Below are 13,559 nucleotides of genomic sequence, written 5' to 3'. Positions count from 1 at the left end.
TTTTTACAGTGTACTCTGTAACATGCTGTAGTGCTCACCTTTTCTATTTGTAAATTCAGCAGTGAAAATAGCATTTCAAAAACACACTAGCCCTGAGAAATCTCCTGTAAATGTATTTCTACATTTCTTACACAAATTTAGTGTGTTTTTTTTCCATAAATTTACTGTGGCATACTGATATTTGCATGAAGCACAGAGTATTCAGGAAATGAATATCTGGAAAATTCATTCCATGGTCCCAGGTAAATCACTTTCAGATACACAAAAGTTTATTACTCATAAATTCCCTCTGTCGCCTAGCAAAGACAACTACAGAATATTTTACTTTAATAAACTTTCTTCTGGTATGGATTAGGTCATCTGATAAAATCAAAGCATTTAACGTTTTAGAAACATTCAGAACAGTTTACTTAAAAATGGAAGAATTTATCTCAGGTTAGTATCAGTTCATTGCAGCATGACACCGAGAAAGAAATGAATTGTATTCTTTAATCCTCAAGTACATGTGAGAAGTATCAAAAGAAATCTAACCTTTTTCTCTAAGTGTAAAACACTATATACACTATCTTGATCTGCTAAATTTAGCTGCCATCAAGCAAGCTCGCTGTAAATTTGGGGAGGGATTTTTGGGTGCAGAAGAGGAAGGTGATCCAAAGAAGAGAGGGAAGTGTAAGTTACTGGCAATTACTTGCTTGTGCTTCCAAAAGACACCAGTCTATTTTAATTAAAACACCTCTCCCTGATGTTGGACTTAATTATCATGGAGGTCTTTTCCATCATGCAACATTTCAATCCTGAAAGCCAAATAAAATCCAAGCAAAACAAGGAATATTCACCGTCCGTTGAGCTGGATCCTGTCAGCCAGCTTGGAGAACTGGTCCGGGAGGCGCCGCTGCTTGATGACCCCCTCGGGACTGACGGACACCTCACACAGGGAGTAGGTCTCAGGGGCTCCTGTCAGGTTGAACTCATGGACAGCATGACTCACCACCTCCTTTGCTGTAGTGTCTTTGCTGATGATGATGTAACAGCTCTGCTGATCTGCTTTGAAAACTCGGATCACTTGATCTGGAATATCTAAAAAAAGAGTGTAACACCTTTAATGTGTGATGTACTTTTCCCTTGAAAAGACACAAGGTCACTTGGAGAGACATTTTACAAGAGCATGTGATAGAACAAGGGAGAATTGGCTTGAGCTGAAGGAGGGCAGGTTTAATTGGACATTAGGGACAAATTCTTCTCTGTGAGGGGGTGAGACCCTGGCACAGGTTGCCCAAAGAGGTTGTGGACTCTCCACCCCTGGAAGTGTTCAACACCAGGCTGGATGGGGCTTGGAGCTCCTGGTCTAGTGAAGATGTGGGGTGGAACTAGATGATCTTATTGCAAGCCAAACCGTTCTGTGATTCTATGATTTACTGTCCCATCTGATCATCAGGAAACAAAAACAACCAGCTTCTGGGGAAAAAAAACATGCTGGATTCAAAAAATATTTAAAATACTCTGGGTTTTTCTTCATCTTTGTAAGGAAAAGAGAAGACTCTTCTCCCTGCTCTTCTAAAACCCAATTACTCTACCATCCCATGACCCCAGTCAAAGCACAAGACATGCAGGTATGTAGGTAGACTGTGCACTGTTCCTTCACAGCGTGTCTTAAAAACTTTGGCAGCATCACTCCTGCTTTGGCTCTCTTGTGTCTGTGAGAGCCAGGTCCACACACGTGCCAGGGCACTCTTCCCAGGGATGGGAAGCCACCAAGTACAGATGGATGGGCTTGGGGTGGGAGGATATGAGGAGGAAAGGAGATTTGGTTGCTCGCAGAACTAGCCACAAGCTTTTACCCTCACTCTCTCTCCTGAAGGAACTAAGCTGCTGTCAGGAATTAATTCTTTGGCTGGTGTACTTATTTATAGCACATTTTATGTATTATAAATGCATTAGAGAACAGCTTTATCTGAGGCAGCCTACAGCAGGAAATAAATATCTACAGAAACATGCGTTTAACTCACAGCTTGATGATTGCAAATAATTTGCTATATTAGTTATTACAGAAAGTTTGATTTTCTAAATAAAACTGATCTTAAAAAAAATGTCAGGAGTCAAAATGCACAGTAATTTCAAGCACAGGGAAGCCCAGTTTTCCTTTCCCTGAAGACTAAAACTTCACAACTTTTCTGTGAGAGAAGGTGGGAAGATGCTGCTGAGCCCTCAGCCAAGGCTTCAGAGTCTGAAGCTCTCCAAAACCACACACAGAAGCAGATGAGCCATAACTGCTGCATCAGAGATGATCCCCAGTGAGGGAAGGGAAGGGCTTTCATTAAAGCAACACCTCCCAAACAGCCCTCCCCTTCTCTTCTCTTCTCTCACTGCTATTTGTCCAGCCCTTGAGCGCCAAATCTGGATTGAGTTGTGAGCTGCCCTGGAGCCCCAGCGATGCTCAGGTGTCCCTCTGCCCAAAGGGAACCAGCCCAGGAATCATCCTGCTGGGCACAGCACCCAGGTCCTTCAGGCACTCCCAGCAGCAGCTCTCTGAGCACAGTTTCAGATGCTGCTCACCCCACTGCCTACACACTGATTTTCCTCCATCAAAATCCACTGCTTAAGGAGGCAACAACAAAGATCTTTGGGGGCACTGACCTTGAGGTTACTTTTTCTTGCATCAGGATTTATATGTGTTATGGGCACAAGCAGAAGGAATTTCAAGTTAAAAAAGTAAGCAGGTAATCTATGATCCAGCACAAAAGGTCTCACCCATTGGAAAAAAGAAAGGCTCAACATCAGTTGTAAATAAATTTTAAGATGGAAGAAAACATGGGCTAAAAAATTCCAATTGAAAGCTAATTCCTCTAACAGGTTCACAATTATGATTAAAACATCAGAACATTCTCATCAGAAGCTGGGTTGCAGCTGAATATGAGAAGTTCAATATATATGTGAAAATGGATAATATAGAGAGAAGTATTTTGTACTTTATTTCAGAGTGAAAGTGGTGGAAATGACATACTGAATAATTAAGAGAAGTGCCTGTCATAAAAGTGATAATAAAGAAACAGAAGAGGGAAACATCTATACTTTGGTATCAACATACCTAAAAACAAGAATACACTCAAGGTATAAAACTGAAATTTAATTGGGGAGAAAAAAGTAAAAAAAAAAAAAACCCAAAACCAACAAACAAACAAACAAACCCCAAACCCATGCAACCAAAACAATGTGACTTGTGACAGATAAGGGAAAAATTACAGGCACATTTCTGTCTTCATAGTCTTTGCTTTTAAGCAGGCAAACATAAATTATTAAATTAAATTTTTTATGCATTATTCAGCTCATTTTGACAATACAAAGCACATTTCAAGTTGGCATGCATAGAGTTTTAGTTATGAAGTACAACAGAAGAACAAACCAAATCTCAAAACTGTTATCCTCTGAAACTTCAGTTCTATGAAAGAGATATAACCAACTTCATCCCTTTAAAGCAAGGCCACAGAGAAGCAGAGGAATCTGCAAGAAGTCATTCAGTGTGCTGGGGGCAGAAATGGGAATAAAATGCAGGTCCCAGCCTCAGCACAGCAGTGTGCCTATATAGGAACCTATAGATTTGTTTTAAGGGAAAATCACAGAGCACAGGGCTATCCAATGCCCCACAGTAATAATTATGTCAGTGCAATGTCTGATAGTGTTAAATTTACAGGCAAGCCATGCAATATGAAGGTCTGCAGGATGCTTTACATGAGGATACTTACAGTAAAACCCAACAGCTGCAGACAGGAGAAAAAGAAAAAAATCATATCAACACAAAATCAAGATTGAGATTCTTACAAAATTTATCAAGTGTATACTGTCAGAAATAATTTGGTTTTCTCTGACATTCAAACTGGCAGCATGTTTGTTACAGCAAGCTTAAAGCAAAGCTAAATGAGCCATCTGAAGATGTCCCTGCCCATGGCAGGAGGCTTGGAATATTTGACCATTAAATGTCTTTTCCAACACATATCATTCTGTGATTCTATCCAAGATGAATTAGTTACCACCATTTCATATTAAGCAGTAACTTGTATAGTATTAAATGAAGATGTTTAGAAAAACGTGTAGCTCATGCAGACAGCAAGGATCTGGAATTGCAGCAAAAAGGGAACTTTTTTGCTATGGGTATTTATGCACCTGATAGGATATATCTGTGCACATCCCTTTTAAAGGGGAAATCTGGAGGTTTATGTAAACATAAGTCACAGTCACAAAACACTTTACAGAATATGCCACTATGTACAGAACTTACACTTAAAATAGGGGAAAAATATTCTGACTAGACATGTTTACAGGCAGGCATCTTTACTGCCTATTGCAACAAATACCTCATGCAGCCACCCCATAAACTGGATTCCTACAGCAACAGCAATGAAAGCCCAGACCGCATATCTCAAAACAATTTTTAGGATTTTAGACATCCTGTTGAGTATACATAACGTTTGTAAAACATGAAAATCACTGTGCTGGTACCATGACAGTCCTATTCTATCCGAAATACTGCCTGAAATACATACTGGCAGACAGAAGGATGGACAAGTCAAAGCACTGAGGAGAATGGCAAAGGAGAAAGGGGCAAACAAAGATTATCGCCTTCCACCAGAGCCAAGCAAATTAAAGGCTCTCAGAAGTGGCAAAATACATTTCTTTGTAAAAAATAAGTAAGTCTCACATGACCTAAAAAAAGTAGGCAAGAGAGGCTCAGGCAGTGTGGATTTTCAGTACATTTCAGTTTCATCCCTGCCGGGCCCACAAGATGCCTAACAAAGCCAGGCAACTGCACTCGGCACCAGTGATGCGAGGACATTGCAATATTCCCCCTGCCCAGCTGCCTTGCTAACCATCCTGCAAACCAACCTCCAGCTGCCATTTACCTGAAGGGTTAGAGAAATCCAGAATGCTGGTTGTGGGCTGCAGCAGGTCAGGGCTGCTAGATGAAAGGGTGCCTGGGATGGGCATGATGGCCAGGCTGTGCCGGCACTGCCGTGTCCCCACGATGCTGTCATCCTGGGACTGGCTCACGCTGCCGTCGCTGCAAAACAGAGCTGCTTCAGTTATCTGCATTGAACTCCTCCTTTTCACCTTGGCATGAATGAAACTAAGAAAAATAATGGTGTTCAGCTGTTTTAACTACATGCTGTAGACAGGCTTTCAAAACAAGATGGGGATAAAGATTTGAAAGCGTTCATGGAGAGAGAAAAGATATTTTGGTCTTGTTCTGCATTCTTGGGGCAGGTGCCATGATTTTTTAAGAAACATAAGCAACATGGACATAATGACTAGAAATACTAAGCAAGTGATATCTCTTAGTGGTCTGAGGCTGAAGGGGGGTTGCTTTTAGGTGCATGTTAAGGGGAAATTCCTCTCTCACTGAGGAGCGTGGGGAGGCCCTGGCACAGGCTGCCCAGAGAAGCTGTGGCTGCCCCATCCCTGGAAGTGTCCAAGGCCAGGCCTGGATGGGGCAGTCTTTAAGTTCCCTCTCAACCCAATCCCTTTCCAGCCATTCTATGATTAAAGTATCGCAACCTAATCAGGAACCATTGATTTTTGATAAAGGGTCTGACAAACCTGAACAGTTTTGGAGGCAAGATGCTGAAACGGGTCTTGTCTAAAATTTTCCTGATTCTGTTTCTCCCACCAGATACAGTGTTAGCTTTCATTTTCTTGTTTCCTTTTTCACGGGGAAACATCTGTTCCACATCTCCAGGCATATCTGGGATAGAATAACGGTTGTTTTTCTTTTCTGCAATTTTTGGAATATGTGGAATTCCATTCTTCTCCTGTCCTATCCTGCAGAGCAGCTCCTTAAACACTGTAAGAGAAGATACAGTTGTTGTGAGTAACATTTGCATGCTCAGAACTTCACAATGAAATTTTCTTTTCCCCTCAAACCTTTTGCTTCTCACGTCCCAGAGAGAGAATAAGGAAACACTGCATTCAGGGCAATAAGCACTATGCATTTGTTGGCTTTTTTGTTTGCATCTTTTAGGTAATGGAGTGCACATGCCTCTTCAAGAGTAACTGCAACACAGACTGATATTTTCCCAAACTGTCTTTGCTTCTACTAACACTACTGAACAGAAGCTGCATCAGATTTCCCACTGCATTTATGAAACTAAGCTAGTCTATAACCCACACTGACATTCTCAAAGCTAGAATTCCATGGAAATCATAGGGGGTTCGTTCTGTTTCTTTCCACATATATAAGGTGAAAAAAAAGTTCAAATTGTCTTGTCAACATCAATTACTTCTTTAAAGATCCTTTAAAAATCTTTTGAAAACCTTTCAAGTCAGAAATTCAGGATTTTCTATTGAAAATACAGTGATACTGGAAAATGCAGAACTGAAAACAATGCAAATTACTCAGATTCTCCCTATGAGGAAGGCAACCAAAACTTTCTGTCCAGAAAGTCCAATTAAATGGTACATTTCTGTTGTATAATAAAAGCTAAGGGTACAAGCTTTCCAAGTATAGATTTGACTAGAATAACAGGAATTGCCCATAGTCAGTACCAGACACTTAACACTCAATTAGGAAGTCAGAATAACAGTGCAATAGGTATCACTGTTGAAAAAAGCTTCAAGATATTAATTCATTAAAATTTATCAGAGAAATCACCTTGAAATTCTATCAACTAGCAGGAGGAGATTAGAACCCACTTGTAAGTGTATGTTGCTCACATTTATAACACAAAATTAACAACCTATCACTGTCTCAGTTCTAGTGATGCTTCATTTCATGTCATTTCACTTTGGGCCACTGGTGACTCTGGTTGTTTCAAGCTTTTTTTGCATTATGCTAATAAGCAACTGCTGAGGCCTTGAACCTTTTTAGCTGCACAGTGATCAACACAGTATAATAATGAAAAGAAAATCAATAGTGAGCAAGGGCAGGTAACTGGAAGAAGGAAATAGGAGAAGAGAACCATCAGAAGAAGATATGGATACAACTATGCAGGAAGGAGCTATCCTGGGCACAGTCTCCTCCTTTCTGTAGCTCTTGTTATTCTGTTGCCTGAACAAGATTATGGAAAAAGAACAGATGATTTGACTGAGATTTTAAAGAGGTATTTAGGTGTTTATATTCATGATGACAATTAAAAGCCAACATTTATATGCCATACCACTTTTTATATCCCCTTTTCAATTATAAAGGTAATTTATCCTCTCATTCTTACAGCCATTAAAGAAAGTTTCACAAAATCCCAGTCTTACCCTTTTGCTGTTTCTTGGCAAAAACATTTTGGTCAGATCCCCTGGCTTTGTTTCAGCCCCACTGCATGGAGGGGACACTAAATCAGCTTAAACAGTCATCTGAGGATTTCTCAGGGAGTTGAAGAGCTGCCTGTGCTGGCTCTGTGCCACTCAACATGCAGCCCTTGGCACATGAGAACTTATCCAAGCAAACAGAGGCACAATGAGGGGACTTCTGCACAACTTCTCACCTCAAGAGCAAGTTGGAAAAAAAAGGTGGAATCCTATTGCACTCATAAAGCCAGAAGGAGTGGAGTTTTTTCTTCACACATAAATATGTATAATATATAGAGTCTACTCACCAAAAATGTTTGTTTTTACAGTAATGGAGAGATGTGTGTTATTCTTTAAGATTTCCAGAGCTTTTACAAAGGTAATGTTCTCAAAATTCTGTCCATTTACTTCCATTATCTTTAAGAAATAAAAATTGGGACTATTAGGAGAACATATATCTGACAGACTTACAAATACAAAGGTGATAATACAGGCACAGTAAGAACTTCCCAGGAATTACCATATCATCTTTACAGCAGCTACACAATGAAAACATTCCATGTAAAATAACAATTTTCATCATGTCAGAGAAGTTATATCCTGTAAGTAGGTCAGGACTTCCATTTTTACTTGAAAAATGCTTTAAATAAGTATATTTTCTATGATAACATGACATTCTTGCAATTAATCAGAAATGGTGGCTCAGGAGCCACAGATATCACCTCAAAAGCTGGATTTTCACTGAGTGTGACCTGCCTCAGTGAGCTGGGATCAAACACATCAGGTGAGAATCAATCCCACAACACAATCTGATGGTTTCAATGTAACCATACCTCGAATCACAAAGTTTCAAAAAATAACTGTAACTTGGTTTCTTTTCCCATTCCGTTTTTGGAATATTTAAATATTTCACGTATTTTGAAAACTATTTAATAGAAACTCATTTAACAGACAGAAATGGAAGCTGAGCTGTGGCATTCCCACACCTGCCAGTGGTTTGGTTTTAGCACACAGCACAACTTTTCTGTTGAGAACAACCAAGAGGTGGGTGAAGCAGAGTATTTTAAACTAACATAATTGTTTTTACCTGATCACCACGTTTAAGTCCAGCTTCTGCTGCTTTGCTGCCTATCTCCACAGTCTCTACAAAAATACCAAACCCTTTGTCACTGCCTCCTAGAAGGCTGAAAAACAGGGGAGAATCTCTGGAAGGTTTTTGCAGGGTGATTTGCCTCCATTTTGCTTTGGCAGCACAGGCAATATTCAGCAATCTGAGATGGCCTTTCATTTTCTGTAACACAGAAGACACAAAATGCAGTGCAATGTTTCTTTTATCAGAAATGGAAAAACAGTTATGAAAAATACCCCAAGTGCCAGAAAACAGATTTTTGATACCAGATTTTCAGATCTTAGTAAATAAACCTTATCCTCTTTTGCAGAAATGCAAAAACTCCCAAGCGAGTGCCATAGGTATTACTTTATATGGCCTTTATATCTCATTTATACTTAAGAACAAATATGTCCCATGTTAAAAGCCACCTTTAACTGTTACACTTAGAGACTACAGCTGTTAGGCACTGGTAACACTCAAAAACTGAAATGTAGCACTAGAAAATGTGACACTCATTCTTTTTTGCTCCTACCGTATCTTCCAAGTTCTTTTCAAATTCTTCCAGGAATCGAGTCATGGCAGGATCTCCTTCAAAGTCATTAAAATGATTGTTCACCCACAGTAACACTACTCTGGTAACCTGTAAAAACAAAATAAACTATGTATATATATACACATATAAAGGTACCTATGGTTCTTCTCCCATAAGCTTTAATCTATAAACACAGAGGAATACTTGGATGTGGCAGAACAACATCAAACAGATTACTGTATCTGATAGGAAAAAGACATTTACATTTGAAATCATCTTCCTTTTCCCTTTATTTGGGGAAGCAAGTGAAAAATTAAAAAACCCAAGTATTTTTTATACCTAAAAAATACTGGCAACCTCACCCAGTACCTACTGGTGCCTAAAATCCATCTTCAGCATCTTCAGCTAAGCCTTCCTGACACTGCTCATGAAAATCACCATTTAAAGCATCCTAATGATTTCTTTAAAGGAAGTTCTAGTTGTGATAATAAAAAGCTTTCTTTCAAGAAATTTTATTTAAATCTTCAGATTGCTCCTATTGGTGCTACAGAGTCACTTCTATACATGATAGTCAATCTCACAACTATATTATCTACCCATATTAAAAAAAAAAAATCTAAGTCTATAGCTGTTTCTCTTCCAAAATAATACCATTTCTACTTTTGTTTGATGACACACTTCTCTTTATCTTTCCTTTTACTAAAAACCAGTAGCTGCCGAATTAAAAAGCATGGAAAGAGGTAAGAAGAGAAGCAGTAACCACAGCAGACCCTGCACAACTTCCTATACAAAACATACAGTGTTTTGACAGTATGTTGGACTTCCTCAGCTCAAGGCTACATCACATAAAAACATTGGCTAAGAACCAACAAATTGGCATAAGTTCCAGACTATCAAGGTTTTTCATGAATGTGCACACAGCTAGATAGAGTGGAACCTAGTTTTATTTATCTTAGCTTATCAGCAATACAAAAAGGGATCAATTTAAATATATTTTCACCAGAAATATCAATCTCTTAGACTGCAACCAACCTTATCCCTGAGGCTGTCCACTGTGAACCATTCCAAGAGTTTATTTCCAACTTCCAAGGGACTTGTTAGAAATGTTCTGTATGTTAAAAGAAAATCTTCGATGTAGGTTGGATCCACAATAGAATGTTCCTCTATTAAGTGCATGATGAGTCTCTCGGGTGTTGCCTTAAAAAAATCAAATCAAAAAATAACTGGTATCTCTCACCACTACCTCTCCCTAAAGAGGAATTCAACATAAACCCACATGACCAGTATAATCCCTTCAGAAAGTTCAGTTATGGCCAACTCAGGAGAAAATGCACCAACATGTTTAAATCAAATCCTCCTGCTTCTCTCAGCCCTGATATTTTGCAAAGGTAACACCTGGCTAAAACAATTAGTATTTTCCCTTAATGTTAGTTTTTAGTAAGTAGTTTAAGTTCCTCTTTCAGATTACAAAAAAAGGTCATAAACACCCCAAAGTGTGCTCCCAATAAAAAACTTCAATATATGTGTTGAACAGGTTACAATGTATGTAACTTTAATAAAGGGGAAATGGAAGTAATTTTGGAATATAATACACATTCCTTCCAATTAATTTTTTTGAGCTGACACAGACAAAACTGAGTATGTATACTAGATTCAAATTTATTTACTAATAAATAAAAGTTTAATAGATTAATGGAAAGCACAGAGAGAAATGTACCTTGATAACTATGTGTCCTTTCCTGGTTCCACTGCGATCCAGCTCCCTGTGCTCCTTTACCATCACAATTTCTCCTTCTTCCTCCACTTTGTGAGTGTTTTTTTCTACATGGTTCAGAATCCTCCAGTAGTCTTGCTGGGCTATACACACAAACTGTCCCCAAGGAGAACAACAGTGATTAAAGTACCTAAAATATGAATGTATCCCCATCTCCAGGCTGAACAACCCCAGCTCTCTAAATCTCTCTCAGCAGCAGGGGCTCCAGCTCTCAGAGCACCTTTGTAGGTTTCTCTGTACCTGTTCCAATCTCTTCTCTTTTATTAGATGCTTAAAAATAAGAGGTAGTTATACAGAATTGTAACCTTACCTGACAATCATCTACTTTGGTTCTGACCACTCCATTCATGTACTGTTTGTCCAGTGAGGGAGTAATCCCAAAACTATTTCCCATACAGAGACTCTCACTCTTGCCATCAGGATAGGTGATTTCTACTGTGCCATTTAAAATAACGTACCAAGAATCAAGCTAGAGAAAGAAAAAAAAAATTAAAAAGTGAAACTAATTCAACAACTTTTGTAAGCTCTTATCTCAGGAAGGCTCATTCTTATAGCCTCCAGTTTGTTATGAGCACATCTCTGTAACATTTAATTCACCAACACTATAAGAGATGGAAAAAAGAATGCTTTTCAGCTTCCTTCATATCCTTCAGAACTGATTCTGAAAGGAGAAATACTGATGAATAGATTGCTTTCTTAATAAGTAGGCTAATTGCCATGATATATTTGTACCATTTAGTGAGAATGAACATTCCTTCCCTGGGTACCCATTTAGTCACTGCCACAGATGAGTCTACCTCACCCCTTCTGGGAGGGATGAACAGCAAAGGCCATTCCAGATGTCTTGATCCAAGCAGGAAGAGAGATTTCAGGGTAGTGACTCAGGGCACCTATGCTGGGAGCCTGACTACTGATTTCACACCTCTTCTGGGAGCAGGGACTTACTTCCTGGCCATCTTCAAGTATGATGGCTCCTGCTTGCTCCACGACTTCAAAGATCATCACTGAGCACAGTTCTCTCCTCACAGACATGGTCATGTTGGCAAAGGCAGGGAGTTGATGCATGAATTCCAATAATTGTTCTGTTAGACAAAGGAAACATTGGTTTGATGACTGCAAGGCCCAGGGTTTCCTTGGATTCCTTACTCTCCATAAGTGTATTAAACTTCAGTTAAATTCATTTGAAAATTGTTCAGGGGTGTTACACTTCCCATTAGTGCCTGTGGCTAAAAAGAGCCCAGTGTGCACTTTGTCATCAAGAGCCAGAACACAGCTCCACGGCCTCGCTGGTGTTCTGATTGACTCTCAGGGCAGCAGTCTAGCTAACAGTAAAAGCACTTCAGCTTCAAACATTTAGAGAAATTAAAAATACCCCTAGGTACAGTAATTATAAGCTAGACAGGAGCATGAAATGATTTTCTAGTGTTCAGAGACGCAATCTGAAGTACAGCAGAAAGCAAATTTTGCTATTGAAATTCATGCCAATTTCTAGTTAAACACTGCAGTAAATTATCTTAATTTTAACTGTTTTGCAGCTTACAGTTAAGTATACCTATACTCAGTAATAGTATGTTCTCTTTGCTATTTAATAACTACTTCAACACTTTCAGGCAGTCAGAATTACCTTGCTACATGTCCCATTACATCAATGCACACAATGACTGTAAAACATCACATCTCGAGTATTACAAAGACTGTTGTTCAAAATACTTGGATTCTCAGAACAAATACTCTCTCAGAGAGCAAGAGAAGACATCATTCAATTAAGAGTATCAAGAGAGCAAAGTGAGACGTCATTCAATTCTTAAGATATACATTGAACATTAACTCATTAAACAGTTTTTGGTGATGCTTCTCTTACAGATGTTATATGAAGTAGACCTATGTCAATTTTAGTACTGTATTTTTCCTCCTCACCAATGTCATCATCAGTTTTATCTGCAGGCTCTTTCTCAAGGCACTCTCGGACAACATCTCGCCCTAGAAGTGGATCAGAAGTTCTGTCAATATCTTCATCCTCCTCCTCTTCTTCATCTTCAGAGTCTACAGGTGCTTCCGGAAGACCCGTTAAATCAACATCTCCCATCTCACTTTCTGTAGCCTACAAAGAAAATGTCACACAGAGGGTTCAATGTCCTCAGTTCAGTGATTTATGGTCTGAGGTAGCTAATAAAAAAAAAATTAAATTCTGTGACTAACAAGTCTAACTAGAATCTCTAACATTTCCCTTTCTAAACACTGAGGAAAACATGTTGTGCTGAAATGGACTAGATTTTCATTTTACAGCATTTATTCTCTTTCTTGTGAATTCCCGTGACATTGTTTTTCCACCATTTGAGTCTATAGTATTAACAAAATAATAATATAGTTTAGAAATATCACTGGTTACCCAATGCCTGCAGACACATTTCTACTGTCAGCAATAGATGACAACAAAGACATCACCCTGAGCAGCCAAATAAGACAATGGTCAAAGAGTACAAAATACCAGCAACAAAAAGCAGAATCACATAGGAATCACTTGCACTGATTCCTTATGTACAGTTTAAATGATGTAATGGCATGAAAATAAATTTCCAAACAGATGGAAGGGGGAAAAAATGTAGTTTCAAATTCTCAGTTTCTACAGAGAAGTTGCTCAATCACTTTTTTTAAAGCTTAAGCCAGAATGCAAATCATTTTTCTGTTTAAATTCAGAAATTTGAACAACAAGATGTGTCACTGAAAAGTACAAGGCAATTATATAGAAACTTGCAGAAAATGGAGTTTGTTTTTTAAATGAGCGCATTTACAACACTCACTTCCACTTTGAAGAAATCCTTCAGATTTTACAAAAACACTGAGCTAAGGTTTTTGCATGTTCACAAAACATC

The 13,559-nt window shown here is 38.8% G+C and overlaps 1 protein-coding gene across 12 annotated transcripts in view; it reads right to left on the bottom strand.

Annotated features, from left to right (window-relative positions):
• RAPGEF6 (Rap guanine nucleotide exchange factor 6) overlaps positions 1 to 13,559 on the bottom strand; it is a 122,110-nt gene that overhangs the window by 28,275 nt on the left and 80,276 nt on the right. For 7 of the 12 annotated variants that reach the window (XM_036391432.2, XM_036391441.2, XM_036391436.2 and 4 more), the window contains 12 exons: positions 12,604 to 12,787; positions 11,632 to 11,768; positions 10,997 to 11,155; positions 10,630 to 10,782; positions 9,945 to 10,109; positions 8,913 to 9,020; positions 8,357 to 8,560; positions 7,578 to 7,686; positions 5,590 to 5,833; positions 4,896 to 5,053; positions 3,741 to 3,755; positions 837 to 1,077 (listed from right to left, as the gene is read on the bottom strand). In XM_036391432.2, the coding sequence (XP_036247325.1) occupies positions 837 to 1,077; positions 3,741 to 3,755; positions 4,896 to 5,053; positions 5,590 to 5,833; positions 7,578 to 7,686; positions 8,357 to 8,560; positions 8,913 to 9,020; positions 9,945 to 10,109; positions 10,630 to 10,782; positions 10,997 to 11,155; positions 11,632 to 11,768; positions 12,604 to 12,787 (1,877 nt within the window). The remainder of the gene's footprint in view (positions 1 to 836; positions 1,078 to 3,740; positions 3,756 to 4,895; positions 5,054 to 5,589; positions 5,834 to 7,577; positions 7,687 to 8,356; positions 8,561 to 8,912; positions 9,021 to 9,944; positions 10,110 to 10,629; positions 10,783 to 10,996; positions 11,156 to 11,631; positions 11,769 to 12,603; positions 12,788 to 13,559) is intronic. The other 5 variants (XM_036391433.2, XM_036391437.2, XM_036391443.2 and 2 more) reach the window with 1 other exon arrangement.

Source organism: Molothrus ater, chromosome 15 (assembly GCF_012460135.2).
Source record: "Molothrus ater isolate BHLD 08-10-18 breed brown headed cowbird chromosome 15, BPBGC_Mater_1.1, whole genome shotgun sequence".
Lineage (NCBI taxonomy): Eukaryota > Metazoa > Chordata > Aves > Passeriformes > Icteridae > Molothrus > Molothrus ater.
Note: the sequence above shows the minus strand (reverse complement) of the source record. Positions and strands in the feature narration are given on the sequence as shown.